The sequence below is a fragment of the Protomyctophum bolini genome, assembly GCF_963924005.1.
Source record: "Protomyctophum bolini genome assembly, chromosome: 4".
In the NCBI taxonomy this organism is placed as follows: Eukaryota; Metazoa; Chordata; class Actinopteri; order Myctophiformes; family Myctophidae; genus Protomyctophum; species Protomyctophum bolini.
Genome location: NC_137865.1, coordinates 9085329 through 9107920, shown reverse-complemented (window position 1 = coordinate 9107920; position 22592 = coordinate 9085329). Strand labels below are relative to the sequence as shown.

General features: G+C 42.9%; 1 protein-coding gene across 1 annotated transcript in view; it reads left to right on the top strand.

Annotated features, from left to right (window-relative positions):
• mical3a (microtubule associated monooxygenase, calponin and LIM domain containing 3a) overlaps positions 1 to 22592 on the top strand; it is a 92598-nt gene that overhangs the window by 3735 nt on the left and 66271 nt on the right. Inside the window, exons 2-5 of the mRNA XM_080761063.1 lie at positions 19133 to 19560; positions 20269 to 20476; positions 21177 to 21293; positions 22113 to 22214. Coding sequence (XP_080617189.1) covers positions 19279 to 19560; positions 20269 to 20476; positions 21177 to 21293; positions 22113 to 22214 — 709 coding nt within the window. The 5' untranslated portion in view covers positions 19133 to 19278. The remainder of the gene's footprint in view (positions 1 to 19132; positions 19561 to 20268; positions 20477 to 21176; positions 21294 to 22112; positions 22215 to 22592) is intronic.

Below are 22592 nucleotides of genomic sequence, written 5' to 3'. Positions count from 1 at the left end.
AGAAAACAGACAATCTAAGAGCTCACGAGTCGCAACTCGCAATGCAGCGTGTTGTGACCTGGTACTGCTATTATTGGATTATTCTTTTAGAAAACTGTTAAATGTTTTTGAAAAATCACACCTGTGTGAAGTAAGTGGTGCAACTCTGTGTGGGCGTCCAGGCCCACAGGAACGCGCCTAGGGTGCCGGCCCGGTTCCAGCAAGCCACCCCACGTCCGAAACAGTCGAGAAATGACAGAGTTACCGTGTGAGGGTCCCTCTACAGTACTGTACTGTCACACCTGAAATCATCGTATATACAGTTAATATATATGTGTGTGTGTGTGTGTGTGTGTGTTAGGCTGCACAACAGTGACACTTGGTTGTGAAAACCAACCAAATGCTATTTTCATGCTCAGACCCAGCCAGGGACGGACACAGCCAGCCAGCCAGCCACTCACAGATACACAAAGCTGTGTAAGGAAGTGGTTGCACCACTTAAAGATATAGCCTATTATGGCCAAAGATAGGAACAATTAAGACATGAAAGCTCCTGCTGGGATGCATGTCATAGCACTGTTTGCCTGTTTGTGTGGATGTGTGAAGGGAGTCTGTGCATCACTCCTTTCCGAGGGAAGCAGTGAGTTCCAGTTCTCTGACACACCATGACGAGCCACCTCCGACACCCTGTGTGGACCCATATTGTGGCTCAGTTTTGGAAACGGTGAGAGATGAAAGGAAGGAAAGGAAGGAAGTCCTCTGAAGTCAGCTCCTGCTGTGTCCTAAACAGCTGGATGTACCCCGACTGTCGGGTTTAGTTCAGAAGTGGTCTGTTGCTGACTGTGCCAGGGGCTCAACGGGAACAAGTTGACCCCTGTCCTCTGTACTGTCGGGCACAATGGTCCTGCCTCCGGCAGGGGAGCATATTAACTTGTGTGTTGTGTGCCTTTTAAATGGAAATATGTCAGTAATTGGATGCGTGTTACTTGCAGTCCATTTACTGTAAGGAACAAGGAAGAATTTAATTTATTTCAGGTCTATTACCGTTATATTTCCTTCTCAAATGTTTCATTGTCTCTGAGAATGGGATGTTTAGAAGAGAGTTTAGTCATCTCTCTACTGTGACTTATTGAGAAAATGATTAAATTACGCAATTCCCAGCCTTTGTGATTACGAAGGCCAAAAATTCAATATTCAATGCCAAAAACACAATTACCGTAAATCGTTAATCGCAATCATTGTGTATGACAACAACTAATCGTCAACTTAAATGTGTAATGGTGACAGCCCTTGGCTGCAGGCTGCATGTTGAGCCTTGCAGGTCAGAAGTAGGTCAGTGTGACAACTGCATTCCACAGGCCAGTCAAACCACACTGTTTACATTTAAAGTCAGTCAACTGACCCTTGGACAGAACACTGTACCTGCAGCTAACGCTGGCTGTTTGATTTGTTGCCACTTACTGACTGTATGGGAACAGAAATGCTTAGTAACACAGAGCATAAGCTGTAGAGTTCCTCAACATTTCCACACAGTAATTGTAAAATTAGCTTTTGAATGGTTTCATAATCCATGCACAGCATTGGTGTGGTGTTCCATGTACAACACACTAGTCTTTTAGTTTTTTTTGGTGTGTTTACTAATACTATAGCACCCTAACTTCCATAGTACAGTATAGCTACAATGCCTATAATGATGGCATGCCCAACATGGGGACGTCCGGTTGAAAGTGCATGGTTATTGCGAGTTCATGACTTACATGGCCGTGGCGTGTATGATGTCTGTAATATCTCATATCTGTAATTGATAGAAGACACCCTGAAATGAGGGGTTTTATTGCTACAGTATCTCATTTTGCCTGGCTTCCAGGACAACTTAAGTGAAAAGTGACTAGACTTACCCCAATCCATCTCCCCCACACAGTCCTCCTGCGACCCCAGGCCAGTGACCTTATGAAATGGAAAGCTGTCTAGTGGAATGCAGCGGCTTATGTCATGCTTATACAGTTATACTGTAGCACTAGCAGTGTTAATTCTTGGCAGGAATCAGGATGAACAACAGGCACCTAAAATGACCTCTGGATTGGAATCACGACTGTCACTCACTGGCAACCAGGAAGCATGCCCTTTCTCCTATTAAATGTAGCTTCACTGACACGTGTGTGTCTGTGTGGTAAGCTTACTTTTCTGTCATTTGATGTCTCGTATTGTTGTGTTGTCTTTGACAAAAATAAATCTAAAAGTATGTAAAAAACATAAACAACGCATGTCTCTACTGTGAGAGACTTGAGCAATGACACCCAGAGGTGTTTTGCTAGGATATGATGCAGCTTGATGGATTTAAGCCATGCTGTCGTTGCTGTTGTACCTCGCACGTCTCATTTTGTCACACTTTATTTTCCTTTAAAATGAGAATGTTTTGTTAACATTTTTAGCTACCACGCTTCAGTTAGCCTCTAAGTTACGGCGTATATTTCTCCTGACTTTGCTTCAATGTTATAAAAAGCCCTTCGCTCTAGTAAATTTCACCCACCCGGAAATAGCATTTATCTTTTCACGTTTTGCTCCCGGGCGGTTTGTGTTCAGCAGGGATCTCTGGGCATAGTGAGGCTATTTGCTCTGGTCATGTTTAAAGGAGCCCCCGGGTCTTATGTAGTTATTCTGACTGAGACAGGGGGCCTGAATGAGAGCGCTCGTCTGTCTGCCTGCTCAAGCTAATATGTTTTTCCATCAGTGATGCTGTTCTGTTGCAATGGTGTCTGTGTGTCTGTCTCTCAGTCTCTGACATGCATTAGAGAGAGAGCATGCATGCACTCTACGCCATTCTCCATCTTTCAGTTCCAATTGATCCATATACTTCCATATCGCTGTGTTCATTTAAATGAACTAGTATTGGGGTGCAACAGTTATTTGAACTAAATCTATTTATTTTATTATAAAAACTAATCATTTTAGTTTTTTCCCCTCTGTATTTTTGCACAGTGTGCATATTTATCTTGGGACTGACAGAGGATTTGCATGGATCAGACAAAGTGCTACCCAATGCTGTTTAGTTTTATATTGTAGCCGTCTTAGCTAGAACTGTGTATGGAAAGTAAGTAGCAGCCAAACATTTACGTTCCATTCTACTGTCTAAATATACCGTGGTCCATGCTCTACCTGGCCAACACAACAACCCATCTCAATAGTGCTGCCCGGAGCTTGTAAAACGTGAGAGGGATTTAAGTGTAATTCAGGAGGAATTTGTTCTTAAGCCGTCTCGGTTAAAGCTATCAAGCGTGCTTCATGTGTAGGTGTTTGGTTACCTTGCTGTTGGACTGGCACAGCACAGCACAGCACCATTCACAGAGGAAGGAGTATAGACCTGCATGTAGCTCTGGGAATGCAGAGCTGTTGACTGGAGTTGGCAGAGAGGGAGAGAGGAAAAGATTTAGACATAGAAGATTGGAGAACATCCACACTTGCTCTCTTTCACAGTTTCTGACCCGATTTGCATTGTCTTATAATGTGGAATTCGATCAATTCGATGGTGTATATACTGAATATTGATGTCGTGAAGTTCCACATTTGGGATGTGGGATATTTGGAATAAGTGTTGTCTATTCCTGGTTTTAATCATACTGCAGTGCAAACATTTTAAATGAAAGTTGTATTATCATTACAATATCGATATCATGCTGGTATGCCCATGCTGCTATTCAGTATCCACAGTATTCTGAGCATCTTTGCATTTACAATGTAGAATTTGGTTGTGCATAATATTATATTTTGAGTAACATAGGAATTGTGTGCAAATAAGATTTTTGGAACTCAACTCATCATGACTAATTTTAAACACAATGTATTTCACTCCAGTGTTCAAGCACTAAAAACATACACATGTAAAAGCAATAAAACAACCCCCACTAATGACAATAAAGTCGAAGTGTGAACAGAGTTTTCACACCACCAAAAATAAACAAAACCAATGACTCCAATAAACACAGGACATTGTACTGCAATTTAAGCTTTGTTTTTATGTGTGGTTACTAGGCTCCCATGAAAGTCTGTTTTCTCAATTAGTTTGCTAATTGTAGTGTTACAATGAATATTGTACTGTATAGCCCACTGTTTCTCAACATGGGGTCTGGGGGACCGCCTCCAAATGGATCCTTGTGGGTCAGTAAGTCTGAGAGTGACACTACAGTAAATGGGTCCTTTGCCCACTTTTAGAGTTAAACTAACATTGACGATTTTATGGTATAGACTGGGGTCTCGGAGATATAAAATAAGAAGCATCTAATCGGTACTGTATTAGTGCATACTTGTTGGCTTGCATACTACATTTTTCTACCGGCAGAGCCAGGTTACCCTGGTTGGATTCATGCAGTTGCTTTGCAGTGACGTGATTTGCTGACGTCCACGTGAGAGACCGAGAGAGTCAGTCTGTGTGGAGTTCTTTGAGCCCTGACTAGAGATCAAGGCAACTACAGCACTGGTTGTGTGGTGGTCAAGCCAAAAACAAGCCAAATCTTGTTGGAGAAATACGCTAAATCTCACCTCAAAAAACAAGCCCAAACATATCGACATATCGATAAATGTGTAGCTGTGTGTGTGTGGTATGTAACTTCCGGGAGTCCGATCGGAAGCCAATAGAAAGACCGGAAGCAGGGTTGCCAGGTCAGCGTATTGTAAGCGAGTTACTGTGGATTTCACTGCGCAAAGAGCCCGGGTGCGTAGTCGGTGCTCAGCGTAACACTTGGATGGCACTTCCGTAACACCAGTTTTTGGTTGTAATAATACTGATTACACACATACTCGAAAGTAGACGCCAGGCCGATTCTGTCAATGTGATTCACACTCCTTAAGCCAATATAGTGTATATACATCAAAGAAATGTTGGCTTGTTAGAATTGCCAAGTTAGCAAGCCCTAAAAACCACAACCCCCAAATGTGCATTTTGTCCCCCGCAATTCTGGAAAGAAACAAGCCAAATAAGCAGACTTGGCAACACACTGCTCGGCTCATATTCTGCAACTTCTCCTATAGCGTCCACTACTTGTTTACCATCTGGTTATAGCCCCGTGGCGTGTGTGTGTGTGTGCGTGAGTGTGAGGAGAATCTTCCTGAGCCTCAACATGAAAATTGTTTATTTGTTTTTATTAATTAGCAAAAGGTTCTGGTTAGGACTAGGCATTTAGAGGTTACGTTTAGGTGATCTGTGTGTACTGTACAGATTTCTAATAATTATGTGCTGGTGTCCTCCATACCGAAAAAATTGCCGATCTACAAGATCACAGTCACAAGGTGTCGCAGACTCTCAGACTCAGTGTGACACATTTCGGTTATTTCGGTGTCTGTCTGACACTTTAGGGTTAAAAATAGCAAAGGCAAGTGTAAAATGGCATTTAGAAAATTGCTGTGCTAAAATGTTGATGCCCATTGTCCTCACAAGTGTATATGTGTGTGTGTGTTTGTGTGTGTGTGATTATGGTTTGTCCCGGCTGTGGCTAGGCATTCCTCACTAGGCTCTCAGCTCCAACCTGTCAAAAAATGCCTCTTGATAATTACGGTTATTTTAGAGTTTTTTTTCCTTCAGAAGAGCAATCATTTCCGTGAGAGGCATTTAAATGAATGAATAAAAATAACGGTGTTAAAGCACAGCTCCACTCTACTAGGGCAATAATCATTCTTTTGCAAACCTAGTCATTTCATCATTCCGGTTTTATTGTCCCTGACAACACCGGTAATTGTTCTTGGAATGTCATTGTTGTATCCCACCAACCACTCTGCCATATAAATCCTATCCAGAAAAAAGATGATTGTAAAGCCTGATTCAAGACTTGTGAAAATGTCATACTTAATGTATCTATAAGGTCACAACGGGTCGAAAGTACTGTAGATCTGCTATTTTCGGAACGCAACACTGGCGCGCATTGTTTAGAATGCTGCGAGAAGGAATTTCACCAACATTTTCACTGGGTTTTGGCATTCAGTTAAATTCAAGGGCTAAAGAGAGGGGAAAAAGTCAGAGTCACCAGTATACAAAGTTTCGGCCTGTTATCTTCAACAGCCATGCAAAGAGGAGGTCTGGAATGTTTTCGCTATTTGCTGTGACCCTTCGAAGTTTAAACATTGGCTTTATAATTAATGTGGAGAGACTTGTTAGCAGAGCTCTGTTTTGTGCAGTGGTTGTGATACATTGTCATGTCACAGACCCACAATTTGATACGTATTAAACCACGGACTGGATAGGGCTGTCACGATTACAAATTTAAGTTGAGGATTAATTGCCACACAAATAATAGCGATTTAACATTTTTTATTGTGTTTGACAATTGACATTGAACATCGGAACATTATGAATAAAGTATTCATTTCTGTTTGCCTGATCAATCAATCGCTATTTTTATTCTTAAAAAAGGTTACAAAAATAGCAGAAATAGCTGACATACAAGCTTACACTTTGGGAGGCGTAAGCTTGTAGATCAGCTATGTCAGCTTGTTTTTAAAGTATGAAATTCTTTCAACATGGATATGATTATGACGATGTCAAAATAATTGCGTTTATCTAAAATAATTGCGAATATACTATTATGTAATAATGGATAATAATAATGGTTCCTCATTTTGCTGTGGACCCCTTATATTGGTCTTTTTAATTTGAACTAGACCTGTACATGCTCGCCGGCCACCGGCCTACTTGAGAACGATGCAACTTGGGAACCTAATAATACCCGTTGTCAACTTGTCATAGCACCATTGCATCTGTGTGTCCCACATGGAGATCTCATCTCAGTATCTGCCAGTCTGCCTGTGTCTGAAGAGTGCAAACTGACTGTGAAAAGTGGAGTGGTTAAGTAATCAATTTGCAGGTGTTGGGTTACCATCATGCCATGGTAATCAATTGGCCGAGGCTGGAAATTGCACAGGTGAGGGGACTTTGGCTTATTAGGTCCACTGGCAGAGCCTGACCAGAGCCTTTTGTGGTGGTGTGGAACGCGCCGTGTGTCGAATTTGAAGTCGGTGGGGCGAACAGTTCTCGAGTTACGTGCATTACTATCACACACACACACACACACACACACACACACACACACACACGCACACAGAGACGTGGCACATTTATAGTAGGATATGTTGACATGGGGGGGGGGGGGGGGGGGGGGGGGGGATCCACTGAGCCTGACATGATGGGCATTCCTGGAGTCAAACCAACAAGGATAATTTAAAGTTATTGAAAAACACCTGAGGCACTGAGGGGAATAGATTTCTTAAAAGCCCATAATACGTCCAATACGTAAAACCACCACCATGTTTCAAGCATTATTAGATGAAGTCGCATAATGTGACCTTGTGGAGAGTCAAATATGTTTGGGATTAAATGTTTCACCCAATTGCACATGATGCCTCCTCCTAATTGCTATAACCCTGTCTTATCTTCTCCCCATCTCACTTCAGAAGGGACAGTTGCACAACAGATGATGAGTTACAAAAGAAGTCGTACCATCATGCCACATGTTGCATATTCACTCGTGTCTGCTCCTCTTTCCCTCATGCTCTCCTCTCCTCTCCTCTCCTCTCCTCTCCTCTCCTCTCCTCTCCTCTCCTCTCCTCTCCTTTCCTCTCCTCTCCTCTCCTCTCCTCTCCTCTCCTCTCCTCTCCTCTCCTCTCCTCTCCTCTCCTTCATTCCACACCGGTCATGTCTAAGCTTTGGAAGCTGTTGGCTCTGTAAACTCACTGCTCTCAGATTGCACTTCCTAGTTATATGTGAGTATGTGTGCGTAACCAGATACATTCTACCGAAGCCTGCCCTGGCATCTCACTGCCTACCATTGTGTGAAACATGCAAATGAATGAGAAAGATAGGCAAATATTGAGAATCCTTGGAAGTCTTGTAAATCAAATAATGGCTTTTGCATACAAAAATATAATGTTGATATTTGATAATGGAAGCCTGACTGACAGTTTGCATTCTATACAGTAGATTTCCCTGTGTTTATTATGGCTGCATAACTGTGGCTGCATAAGTGGTCTAGACTTGGCCTTTAAAGTCTCAGGTAATAGCGGTGGTTTTGGAGGCGAGATTTCAAAAGCTTTTGCTAATCCCGATATTTTAGCAAGTAGTGGCTTGTGGCTCTAATTGACCACGCTGGACACCACCAAGTCACCAACAAATGGTCATGATGTTTTGATTACTCGGTTAGCTCATGCGTATTGCTATTTGCTACCAGAAACCTGATAATGCTGACCCTTTGTTGTCGCCAAGCATTCCCCAGAGTGGACTCGCAAGTCTTTTGAGTTACACTCTAGGCTTATTTTTTCATTGGCAGTGCCGTTTCTGCCCCCTGTAACCAATCCGTTTGAAATCCTTAGTCATGGTTGGAATGAGTTTGATATAGGCCAGTCAATTCAGGAATTTAATAGTGGTCAGATTCAGTTAGCTTAAGCTTATGTGCTTACTACAGGCAGAATGGAGGGGAGCCTTGGCAGAACATCTGAGCAGAGTTGGCATTTGTCAAGCCTCTTGGAGTGGAACGGCTGCTGATCCATAGTCGGTTTAGTATTATAGTAATTTACATTATAGTAATTTACAGATTATATGAGAGGGAAAGGTCTAGTTGCACTTGTAAAACCTGCTAAGCTACAGTATACTGTAGTGTACAACACGGCAAATCAAATATACCATATCAATTGACTGGTGAATTGACGGAAAATGTATCAAATTAAGTTGTCAGTTTGTCATGTAGGACTGGGCAATATGGACAATATTTGTCTTCAAGTTCAATATTGTGATGATGACTTGTGAGATTTCTTTTTTTTAACATTCTCAAAGTGATGATAATATAATACATATGGCTTAAAACCAGGAAAAGACAATATTTATGCCATATTACGTTTATATTTATTATTATTATAATTATTATTTATTATTGTATCATATTATTTTAAATATATATATATATATTATTTTTTTCTTCATTTATCCTCTTAGTGACCTCTCCTTGCTATTCTGGACAGCAGGGGAGATTGACAGGACATGGAAGCGAATTATTACCCATTAATCTCTCAAGAAAGACAGATTCTGCCATCAGAGACAGAGATGTCAGCACCACTGCCCTAAACATGTAGTGCTGTTGTTAGTAGGTCTAAGCACAGAAGCACTCTAGGGGAAGCAAACCAACTTAACTAATCAACTAATCAAATGATTCCCGAGTGAGGCACGGCTGCAGCTCACCGCTCCTTGGCTGCGTCTCACCGCTCCAAGAATACATTTCACTGCGGTAACGTGTGTGACAAATCGTACGACTTTGACTTTTTTTTAAACTTTGAAACAGAGTTCCTATTACTACACAACAAAGGAGTTGATGCCTCCCAGAGGCAAACACAAAGGGGGGAAAAAGGGTTCCCAGATTGATTATCCATGGAACCACTCAGGATGCTGCATGTACATGTGATATGCCTGTGAATCACAGTGCTGCGAGTGTCTGGTGGATTTGACTGAGTAGTAGAGTATACTATACATGATGCTGTTTCGTACTTTTGTTCTGATTATCAATTGGTCAGGGTCCAGGGAATGTTTTTTCCTGTGACGCTGAAGGCGAGGTGATGGCAGCCACCACCGCCGGTAAAGTCTTGCAATGCGAACACTGCTGATTCACTGAACTTTGTCAGAATGAGAGTCGTGGGAAGTGAAACGTAGGTCTCAACACGGCTCCGCTACAACACTTAGAGCTCATTTGTCAGACATGTGAAAGATGCAAAAGCCAGATGGTCAGGAGGAGGCAGACGGTCTTTGCCAGAAGCCAGTTCCACGTCCAGTCAACAAAATGTTTTGTGTGCTATTATCCGTTATCCCTTTGAACAGGCAGACAACTGTCTCCATTCCTATGGAGTGGGAATGGTAACGCTAAAGACATGTTCAAGATGTCCGTTTACTCTGTTAAACATTGTTTTAGGGTGTAAATTAATTGCAACTTTGTCTTTTTCAAAATAGCGTTTTGCTTTGGTTCTTTAACTTCTTTCTCATTCTTCACAGTTTGTTCATGTACCTGACTGTACTGTATCTTGATTTGTGCAACTGCAAATCATTGAATAGTGAATACATGATATATTTTGTTTTTAAAGTGACATTTATTAACTCAACTAGTTGCTTCTGGGCAGAGGTTCTTCACGTGAAAAGGTTTGAGCACCACTGATATGGCGGCATACATTTTTCAGAAAACTGAAGACATTTGATCTTTAATGGCTTAAGTGCACTTCTAACTACTGTAGATGCTGGAGAACTAATCTACATAACGGCCTGTCATCATCATGCTGACTTGTGCCAGATGTGTTGTTGTGAGGTCAGAGTTTGACCCGCCGCTCCACTCCACATCCATATCAGTAAGGAATTCCGGGGTAATTAGCCAAGACGCCTGTTGCACAGATAGGATTTGATTGATAATAACCAGTGACGTGGTGAAAGAGGAACTCTCAGGGTAATCCCTTCTGTATCTCATTGCTAGATTGCCAGGAGGGCAGTGGCACAGAGTTCATAGTATTCATTTCTCATGATGCGTTTCGCCCTATAAATATGGAGCCTGATCTCTCTTTTGATCTTTGCTGACTGAAGTGATTCGTGGTGATGTTGTTCAACTAACTTGTCCCATAGCCAGCCAACCCCACCCAATTTATGTCCACTATTAACGAGATGCGGTTAGTGCAGGGCAGGCAGTGTTTGTTTAATCTTCCATATTACATCCAGAGAGAGACATGGAGAGACAAAGAGGCGAGGATGGAGAGAGAGGAGGGGAGGGGAGAGAGAGAGATAGAGAGGGGAGATGGAGAGGTGTACTCTATATAGAGAGATAGACAAGCTCATAGACATATAAAGGTAGACGCCTCTGGAGCGTATGTGCTCATGGGAGGGCAAGAAACTCCCGAGGTTCCTTGCGAAGCCCCGCGGAAGCATGAGTGTGCGTCACAGAGCGCATGTTCGGGTCTGATAAGTCTCGGAAAAGATGCGCTGTGATGATTGGCCAGTGGTCACTTGAGTGGCAGCGTGACGTAGTGTGCCGTCCACTCTTCCGGTACCAGTGTAAATTCTTCCGCCCTCCCATCGTCAACACACATGGCTCCAACGAACTGCAGCAGCCAATGAGGCTTGTCCATAGATAATTTTAATATCTATGGACACGCTAGTCTAGCCTCCCACCACCACGGAGGACCACCAGTACATTGAAGATGGGTGTGCTAATGATGACCGTGGGGGCGTGGGGCCTTGTTTCCGCTCCATTCTCTGGAGATCTCTGGGCGACTGCAGGCTTCACTCTGCCAACAGTACTTCCATCTGAAGGAAAACAAAGGGACATAGAGGATTAGGGCAGGGGGAAATTAGATTTGATTATGCAGCAGATTCCTTTCTGATGTTATCATAGAACACAACATGTAAGTGACTACAGTAACACTGTAGTCACTGACACTGACGACAGACTTTGGTAGTTTTGTTAAATTGTTAATCGTTTGTTAATTGTTAATAGTATTGTCTAGTTTTGTGACATGGAACTATAGGTCTTTTTCGGTAACATAACAGTGAACTTTACTCTCCAGGCAGCAACCCTAAATGGTCTTTACATACTGTGAGAAGAGAAGCATCGGTGGAAAAGTTTTAGAGAGAGAGGAAAGATGATAACAGCGGGCATCTGTCTCAATTATGATCCGTTAAATTCCGTTTGCGGCTGACAGACGTACCCTGAATAGACAGACAGCACCTGCCTTGTCCTACAGCTGCCCTTGCTGTCTCACTGTAACGTGGCCCTCTGCAGTGATTATCTATCACAACGGGAAGTTTAACGGGATCAATAACTGTCAAGAATAAAAGACTCACGGGAACAGGAGAGAGCCAAGAATTCAATCCACCGGTCGACTACCACGGCTATGTAATCGGTGGTTCTCAAAGTGGGGTTTGGGTCTCGGGGAACCCCCCCAGGGGTCCTTGAAGGGGTCCCTACCCCGTTATATGAGCTTGTGGATCGTCCATTTCGTCTAAATGGAAAGTGTTTTAACTCGAATCGTCTCTTCTGAGGGTCCCCGGGACCTGGCTGGCACAACATATTTCGGATGCGGGTTCCTTCCGCCTGTGGCCAAATGTCAATTTGGGGGGGGCCCTTGACAATATTGACGTGACAATGTTTGAGAACCACTGCGTTAGATTGATTGCGGTGTTAAGAGCTAGATGAATGAGAGGTTCTGGTTAAAGTGAACTTGAAGGTAATGCTACAGTACAGAGAGGGAGTGATCCCATCCTGTCCTCTCCTCTCTGTCAAGTCCCTGACACACTGACACGGATCAGAGGAGGCTATTGGATCGGGATATTGGCGACTTGTTTCATCTCTAAGGGGTGTCCTCACTGTCCTGTCCTCTTCAAACCATCACTCATCTAGACCACTATATAGCCCTAATTAAAAAAAAACCTTTAAATACCTTATTACACATCCTTTACAGCATTTGATAGAAACACAGAAGGCTGGAAACATGCACTACTAGGCAACGTTTTGAGTCACCACAACAACAATGTTGCCTGAGGGACAGTTTTTGTGAGGCCTTGTGAGCTTGAAGAGTGTCTCAATTTGATTTACCAATACCGATATCATCAAAGCAAAAATAATGGCAGATATCGGCCGTCCATCTAGATTGTAATATTGTTTACCATTTACTTGGTACTGTTTTTCCAGTACTACTTGGGTTGGCAAGTAGTTTATATATTGGTGCTTCTAAACTGTAGTAGATCATACTTGTTTGCTTTGACTGACCAGATCGGATCCACCCTGCATTTTGGGACTGGCTCCAACATACCTTCTGTAATCTCTTCTCTCCTATTGTGACAGGGGAAGGGAGTGGGTCGGTCAACATCTTTTGGGAACCATGTCATTCCCTTTTCCTTTTTCGGGCTCTTGACATTTACTCCGGCAATAAAAACAGCAAACCATTGTACTTAGATGAAAATAAACCCAGACAAAATAAACACATGTGCTTGTGTGAAACCAGAGAGGCTTCCCTCAGTGTCCCCAGAAAAATTCCAGAAGTGCTCTGCTAGCTGAATTTAACCATATGAAGTACCCCAGGGTCTCTTTATGGCATGTCACATGAACATTAGGCGGAAATCTATTGGATGTGAGCTTGTAGATCGGCTATTATCGGCACACAGATTTTATACAGAGAGAGGGGAAAAAAAGGTGCAGGCATACATAATTAACTGATGTGGCCACATACAAACATAACACTTTCTGTACACTTTAGAAAAAAATAACGTTCTCCTTGTACCTGATGATGATCATGTTTTAGGTAGGGGTGGGGGGGGTCACGTCACCTGAGCAGTAACCTTAGTGGTCTGGACATCAACCTATTCAACATCCAGGGAGGGTATGTTCTACTAAGAAAGATCTACTTCTACTATAAGAAGCTACAGCTTGTCCACGTAATGAGATTGTTTGCCTGTGCTGAAGCAAACCTCTTTTTATTGTGTTTTCCATTTGAACCACTTAAGTATTTGAACCACTTGTTCAACCACTGTATGATGAAACGACGACAAGTTCACAACGTGTTTTATGATTGCAATCATCGCAACGTTTCAGACTATTATCATTCGCCTATTATCCCATTCTGAACGGGAACCCATTTTGGTGTTGGCATCATGTTATGCTTTAGCTATTGAAAAATAGCAGATCTACACGCTCATAGCGCGCCACCGAGTGGCGCGCTACGAGCTTGTAGGTCTGCTATTTTTTTTTAAATCGAACAACGACTGACATTTTTAGAATCTGATCTCAGGTCAGAATGGGTTAATCAGACCAGTGTGTGTCCAGTGGAAACCTCGAATCTGATCTCGGGTCAGAATGGGTTTTAAGCCTTACTTTAGCCCACTGCGTAACGGAACTATGTGGTGCAGTTTCTCTCCTGCTCAGTGGACATTGCGAGTGTCTGCACTCTGCAGTAGACTAGAAGAGGTCTAATTATACTACAGGTCATGTGCTCTGTTCTCTCCTCTGGTCGGCAGAGAGATGTCTCCCTTTAGCTGGGTGTTGCAGGCAGCGTATCGCAGCAGAACTAACGCAACTGGGCCTTTTTAATGCAGCACGGTTGATTTATTTGATGGGATTGATTTAACCGTGACGGAACTCGCAAGTCAGCAAGCATTACTCTTTTTTTTTTCTTCAGCCTCCGTTCATTTTTATGAGACACTGAATGTGAGCTGGTAAGAAAAGAAATGTGTAATTCCTTAGGCTTCACTGGTGGTTACACTGGGGCCTTTTTGTCTAGAAGAGATGGAATCGTGTGGATCTGAGCCATCCTGATTCCTGTCATGTCAGTCATCTATGGAGATGGCTGTCGGGCAGAAACACTACAGCATTTCCATATTCAAACCTTTTTGTGTTTGTTTTCCATAAATGTACAGTACGTCCTACAGCATCACTCAAAAGTAGCAGATCCACTATTTTTTTATTTGAATCCTGAAAATTAACAGTTTTGGACATGATAATGAGCTTTCCACCAGACAGAGAGGGTGTCTATTATAACTGTATGACTCCAAATGAGAGACCCATGGACTTTCATTGCCAAATTAAAGTATAAAATATATTTGTGGCAGCAACGCACAGTAATGATTCACCTTAGTTGCAACCAGTTCGATCCCGGGCTCCCCCAGAGTTGGTGTCGAAGTGACTTGTAAGTTGAGCAAGACGCTGAACCGCTAATTGCTCCTGATGCGTAGGTTGGTGCCTTGCATGGTTTATTCCACCATCGGTGTGTGCGTGCACACACACACACACACACACACACACACACACACACACACTATTCAGTGGATTGTGGAGCTACTGTGTCTGGACACAGACGGACCCTTTTCTACACAGCTCACCAGTCACCACATGGTGAAATTAAACGTTCCATTGAAGTGTCAGAAGTTGGTCTGACACTGGGCTTTCCAGGTTGTTATTGAAGTGTGTGTGTGTTCTGTAGCAGGTGAACCCACAGGCTTTATACAGCTGCTTCCATCCAGCCAGTGCTCGTTGACTTTACTGTATGTTGATTTAAGTGGGAAGGTGAGAGTCGAGCAGCACACACTTCAACACTGAGTCGGACAGACTGTGGGTTGGAGGGAGAGGGGGGGGGCAGGCAGGGTGTTGTCTGCACTGGAAGTTACTGTGGTGGGAGACACACACACGCACAGTCGCACGCACACACACACACACACACACACACACACACACGCCCAACATTTTGGGTCTGAGTCTGACACGAGCTGAACCAATATTTTGTCAAAAAATACAACATCTGTTCTAATTAGTGGTCATCAATGTGTCCGTGGTTTTACATACCATTATAATGTTCGTATTGGAGTGGTGCAACCACTCCCTTACGGAGCTATGTGTGTGGGTGGGTGGCTGGATGCGTCTGAGCCAGGGGGGCAGTCAGACAGATATTTTGTGAAGCCACTAAGGAAATCGGGACTTCCTGAAAGTTCATAATGGCCTGTTGTGGCGCTGTCATTGGGCCACCTTATTCAAAAGTTTTTAAAGACTCTACAAGCTCACAATGTGACATGCTGTGTCACTGATGTGTGGGGGGAAGAAAGAGGACACATTGGCTACATAATTAATAATTAATTGCTGATACTGATGATGCACACACACACACACACACACACACACACACACACACACACACACACAGAGAGCTACACCATTGCACTTTCAGAGTGCGGCCTGCTCCCCAGAACAGAAGGCTGTTTCCACTGCACTGAGGAGTTTGGCAGGGTGTGAAAGAGAGGCCCGCTGACCCCTGTACCTGCGTGGCTTTCATGGTGTACTGACCGCTGGGACTGGGACTGTGTTGCTTTCCACGGAGCGAGCCAGGCCTTCCTGGACCCCGTTCCATGGAGAGGACCTGGCAGATACTGAGGCCAACAGGCAATTGTTCTCATTTCCCCTTTCTCCATTCTTTGCTTTATTCTATTGTTGCTGTCCGTGTGAAGCAGACTGCCAAGCATTCGAACTAATCACCCTCTAATCACCCCCCCTTCAAGAAGCATCATTTCATAATGAATAATGCATTAATGGGACATTTGATTCGCGGCACAATTCAAGATGTTGCAGACTCTTGTCTCTGACTACTGTGCAGAACTTCTGTGTCTCTCGTATGATGATGATGATGATATTTGGACTTCCGCAATGACTAATAAATCATTATCAATTGTGAATGGATATGAGGAGAAAAAGCAACTTACTGATACTGATACTTACTGATTTTTTTGTTAAATTGCTAATACAGGAGACAGAACTCTATCTAGTACTGTGGTTCGTATTCCAGGGGGTCCTCAATCCTCCTCAGCAACATGTGTTCATACAGCATCAGCATCACAATCATTTCAAACACTTGCAGCTGTCCAAGCTCACAGTGTTTCACTTGGTAATTTGTCATACACTACATTAGTCAGACAAAGCCTGAAAGCCAGACAGAACTGTATTTTCTTATCTGTTAAATGTTCTGGAATGTTCAATGTAAGACAATTCATTTTCAACTAATGTCATACTCATGATCGTGACAGCTCTATAATGAGAAGAATGAAAAGAGGCCGGCCATGGTTTCAAAGGTTAGCCAAGCAGCAAACGTCACTTTTGATTTATGACAATAACTGGCGGGTTGTTCCAACGTTATGTTTGACCAGTTGGCAGGAACTAAGCAATAGTGACTCATACTGCACCATGCGTGCCATGCAGCTATGCACGCATGGCTGAAGGGAGTTTGACACACCTTTCATGGTTCCCAATGTCGGCATTCAAGAGTCAATATTTGTATTCGTTACATCTCTACAGTACGAGTACACAAGAGTAAAATTATTTGGTTTGAGGTCAACACCAAAGTAGTAGTAGTTGTTAGCAAACTGGACATTTAGACTGAATGTTTCCTTTATCCTGAAAATACTGGGAGGAAAAAATGACGACGTTTTGTCTTGTTACCTGTGCACTCACTGAGCAGTAAATGTACTTAGTGCTAGTAGTTGGCTGACCTTAGTGCTAGTAGTTGGCTGACCTTAGTGTTAATCTTTCATAAACCATTCATCATTTTCTGAATCTACTGTTGGTCTTGTGGATGCGGAACTGCTTGCCTGATGATTTTTGCATTTCAAATCCCATGACCAGAACTTGAAGCAAACACATGCTTCTCTATGCTTTCTTAACACAACTGTGTTGGCTGTGATGGTGCAGATTGGTATAAAATCATATCGATTGCTGTGCTTCACCAATAAAAATCACATCAGATATTTTTATGCATTAAGGGCCTTGAGAGACAGCACAGACCCACCACCTAAAGTACTCCCCAAAACATAATGCCCGATCCTTTTTGTAAAACAAAATTTATGTGTTATCTGATTAATAATTAACACGTGAAAAATGAATTGAAATGAATCGTCTGGTTAGAGGCTTTGTCTTGACTTTTAGGACTAGATCTTAAACAGACTTTCCGATTAAAATAATATATATAATAGCCAGCCTACATCTTTCACGTGTTGTGAGGTAAAATTGAAAAGTTCTCTTTAATTTCGTGTTCTGGGAAGATTAAAATCTTCTTGAGGCAAATAATTCTGCTGAGCCACAGTTAGTGAAAGTCTAACAGGCAAGGCCAGTTTCCGCCTCGTCACCCCGGGGAATTTTGAAGCAGACAATTAGCTTGGCAATGATTGTTGATACTCGTTGTTCAGCAAGATGATCTGTTCAAACAAGGCTTGTACAGTCATCACCACTAGTGATAAGGCAGGCTTTAAACAGGGTTTCTTTACACCTTTTATCTCCTTACTGTATATCCACTCAATCAGTTCGTATTGATGTTGTTGTCAGGGCTGACATTTAAAGGTTGTCCACTCTGCACTGGATGGAATGTCTATACGGACCTCTCACAGTGAATTTTAGCGGACAGCAGACTATAGTCTGACCGATGCCATATGTTTGGGTCTGAGAAAAAGTAATTTTAACCACTTAAGCTCTATTCGAAAATGTCTAACATGTACAGTACAGTGCTGCTATGATCACATACCTTTTTTTTCCAATCTTATCTTATATTATTAATCTATATTTTCTTTGATCTCTCTTCCCTCTCTTCTTCCCTTTCTTTTTTCTGTGGAAATGACAAAACGATAGAACTATGCACAAAAAGACTTACTTCTTGATAATAAAGCTGATTCTGAATACCGATGTCGTCAGGAAAAGTCAATGATGGATATAACGGCCAGGCTGATTTGTTTTGTTGGTCAAATAGACAGCAAAGAGCACGAGTGCTACACGAGTGATGTCTTAATTTCCCCCTGGGCATTAACCCATTCTGACCTGAGATCAGATTCATACGAGGTTTCCACGGGACACACACTGGTCTGATTAACCCATTCTGACCTGAGATCAGATTCTAAAAATGTCAGTCGTTCTTCGAATTTTTCAAAAATAGCAGACCTACAAGCTCGTATCGCGCCACTCGGTGGCGCGATATGAGCTTGTAGATCTGCTATTTTTCAATAGGTAAAGCATAACATGATGCTAACACCAAAATGGGTGCCCGGTCAGAATGGGTTAAAGGCAGAACAACACAGCACTACACAGCACTACACTTCTGCAGGTCATAGAAGGTTGATTCTGCAGGAAATATATCTTAAATATTGATGAGACGGGGAAGTAAAAAGAAACAAGCTCAGGGCTGTTGCTGTCGTATAATTGCTTGCAGTACACAGTGACGATTCCGTTGAGATTGAATACACACAATTGCCTTTTCATTCCTAGTGTTTCTGAGATGAGGAGCTGTGAGTTCCTGTGTCTGGGGTGATGCCGTACCACAGAGATTTGTGATGTTTATTTGTTGCTGCGTGCTTCTTGTTTGGTGCCGGTAGACCAGATTTATTTCTGTGCTCACCGCAGTCGCCGGTAACTCTTATTATGTTGGTTGTTTAGAATAGATCTAACCTTTTCACGTCCATGATCTCATGTATTAGCCACGCTATTCAACTAGGGGTCCACTAGCTGGACCAATTTAATCCAATCAGGAGATGGCGTATAATTTCTTCCCTCGTTTCATGATTTTCATCACTTCCAATTTCACTTATCCTGTATCCTGTATGAGTTCTTACGTGTTCTTCTTGTCTCCTTGCCAGGCTGAGGATGCTAGGAGCTGGTAGTTAAGAGCGCTCCCCCTCCCCGTCCAGAGCATACGGACAGTTCCAGGGCTGGGTGCTGCACCCACAGACCCCTGCCTGGTGGTGACGGGGCCCTCAGGAGCCCGCCGGTGTCGGGCTGGACCATGGGGGACGGAGGCGCCACCGGTGCGGCTGGGGGAGAAGGCCCGAAGCGCTCGCACGTCCTGTTTGACAACTTTGTCCAGGCCAGCACCTGTAAGGGCACGCTGAAGGCCTTCCAGGAGCTGTGCGACCACCTGGAGCTCAAGCCCTGCGAGTCCAGGGTCTTCTACCACAAGCTCAAGTCCAAGCTCAACTACTGGAAGGCCAAGGCCCTTTGGGTCAAACTGGACAAGAGGGCCAGCCAAAAGGAGTACAAGAAGGGACGTGCGTGTCCCAACTCAAAGGTGAGACTTTTTTTTTGAGCCTGGCATACCTGTTTTCAGCACAATGTAGACATTGTCCTGGTCTCGGTTATTGAAAAGTTGCAAATGTTACGTAACATTTCTCAATTGTAACGTCGTTTCTGGATTCTCTGAACTGTGCCTGTCTGTACCTTGAATGGTAACAACTGTAAATGATTAATCTGTACATTATAATTTAATTATTATATTTTTGTTACATCGTTATTTTCAGGACTCATTTTAAAGAGATTTTAAATTTGTGTTGCTCAAACATTTATTTTTTATTTTTTTAATAACAAAGGCACACATATTAAGTGATACATTCCTAGGTACTGGAAAGAAGTAAATATTAACCCATTAAGGCTGATTCTAAAAACGCCTAAAAACTTAATTATTCAAAAGTTACAAAAATGTTATGCTGCTTATATCAAGGTTCAAGGTTGTCTTTATTTGTCTTCCCTAAGGAGAAATTTGACTTGGAGACAGAGTCACAGCTGCATACAAATAACATATACACACACGTCTTGAAGGGTAAAAACCCCAGAAAGGGCTCCCGTCCTAAATAGGTTAAATTATGCATCTAGCTTTTCCTCCGACAAACGCAAACAAACGATTCTCTTTCATAAATCCCCTATTTGTTACAAGCCCATGACCAATGGCTGTCTGTGCTATATGACGGTAGCCAAACCTTTGTTTTCTCTTCCTCTCCAGTGTCTGATCATCGGTGCAGGGCCATGCGGCCTCCGGACAGCCATTGAGCTGGGCCTCCTGGGAGCCAAAGTGGTGCTTCTGGAGAAGAGAGACGCCTTCTCCAGGAACAATGTCCTTCACCTTTGGCCCTTCACCATTCAAGACCTCAGGGGCCTCGGGGCCAAGAAGTTCTACGGGAAGTTCTGCGCGGGTTCCATCGATCATATCAGTGAGTGGATTACACATGAAATCTGAAATGCTCTCATCTTGCATTCTGCAATGGACTTGTGCAATGTCCAAAATCTGTCGCGATGTCTCTGAAATATCGCAACATAATCATCAATATTAGCGAAGATTGACACACGCCTATTAGCATCAAGGATTGACTGTACCTTATGCAGTTTATAGCATCAAGGATTTACTGTACCTTATGCAGTTTATAACCTCAGGGATTGACTGTACCTTATGCAGTTTATAGCATCAAGGGATTGACTGTACCTTATGAAGTTTATAGCATCAAGGGATTGACTGTACCTTATGCAGTTTATAGCATCAAGGATTGACTGTACCTTATGCAGTTTATAGCATCAAGGATTGACTGTACCTTATGCAGTTTATAGCATCAAGGGATTGACTGTACCTTATGCAGTTTATAGCATCAGGGATTGCCTTTACCTGAGAGCATCAGTAGTTTAGTGGCTAGAGAGGCCATCTGTCTACGTGTCAAAGTGCCGCTGATCAAGACACTGACTCACCAGACTGTCCCTTTTGCTATCTATGCAGTTTTAATATATTTTTAGATTGACTATACCGTATTCCGTCTTAGCGTCAGTGTTTGACTGTGCCTTATGCAGTCTCAGCATCAGGGTTTGACTGTCCCTCGTGCAGTTCATGGCGTCAGGGTTTGACCGTACTTCGTCTTGCTGCAGGTATTCGACAGCTCCAGATCATGCTGCTCAAGGTGGCTCTCCTCGTCGGCATCGAGATCCACGTCAACGTGGAGTTCAAGGGTTTGATCGAGCCACCTGAAGACCAGGAAACGGAGCGTAAGTGGCACCTGACGGCTAGTGCAACTGTCTGCTGCACTTAATCTAACTCATCAATTGAGAAGAATAAAGAAAATCAATACTTTTATAAGATAATCTTTTAAAAATCACTCCCTATTTTTTGGGGCATGTAATGCTATGTGAAAAGCTTAAAAAAAATAACTCCAAAATAGTGAAAATAGCTGATTTACAACACAAGCTCACAACAACATGTTTGATCTGCTATTTTCACTATTATTGCATGATGTGTTTAATCCAGTCATTGTTGCATTCAAATGATTTCAACCCTTTCAGGGCGGGAACCCCTTTTGGTGTTTTAAGCATTATGTTACACTTTAGCTATTGAAAAATAGCAGATCTACAAGCTCATAGCGCGGCACAGAGTGCCACGCAATGAGCTTGTAGATCTGATATTTTTTTTAAATCATAAAAATGTGACGCACGTCGCACGTCTTTGATATTCTTTCAGAGCAAACCCTTTTAACTCAAATCTTTGCTCTGGGAGGTCCCTGGAACAACATATTTTCAAATGGGGGATGGCGGCCAATTACATATCATTTTTGGGAACCACCTCGGGATTTAGAAGACATTTCTTTAAATTTCGACGTCAGGCCTAAATGGGTTAATAATATAAAAAAAATAACGCTTCTTGATTATAAAAAAAAAGGAATCGATAGAATAACCCCTAAGAAAATGATCCATAGCTGCAGGCCTAAAGGAGAGCATGTGGCGTCAGCAGTGCAGCTGCAGACAGAGTGGCTGTTGGCTGTGTGTGTTGTCAGTTGTGGGCTGATTCCATGTGGCCATGTGTTTTCTCAGGAATCGGCTGGAGGGCTGAAGTACTCCCCAGGACACACCCTGTCAACGAGCTGGAGTTTGATGTCATCATCGGGGCGGATGGCAGGAGGAACACATTAGCAGGCAAGTTCACTCGTCTTGAATATAATCGCCTCTGTCGGATTGGAAACATTATGATGTCCGAAACCGTTAACGTTTCACGATTCAAATTCCAGAAGTATCGGTCTCAATCAGTCTCAATCACGAGAGCACTTGGGGATCTGCTACTAGTTGATGCTTTCTTCTTGTGACACTAGTACTGTATGATCAAGTAGGGGTCAATTTACGAAGAAAAATAATTAAAAACACGTTAATATGGAGATGGGAGGTTCCCGCCCGACATCCTGTAATGACTGGAGTAACTGCTGTTTTTTTGACACAGTTGTAGCAATTGCGATGCAATGTGTTGTGAGCATGTAGATCAGCTTTTTTTTCCAGTGTGAAAATTGTGTGACTTTATCA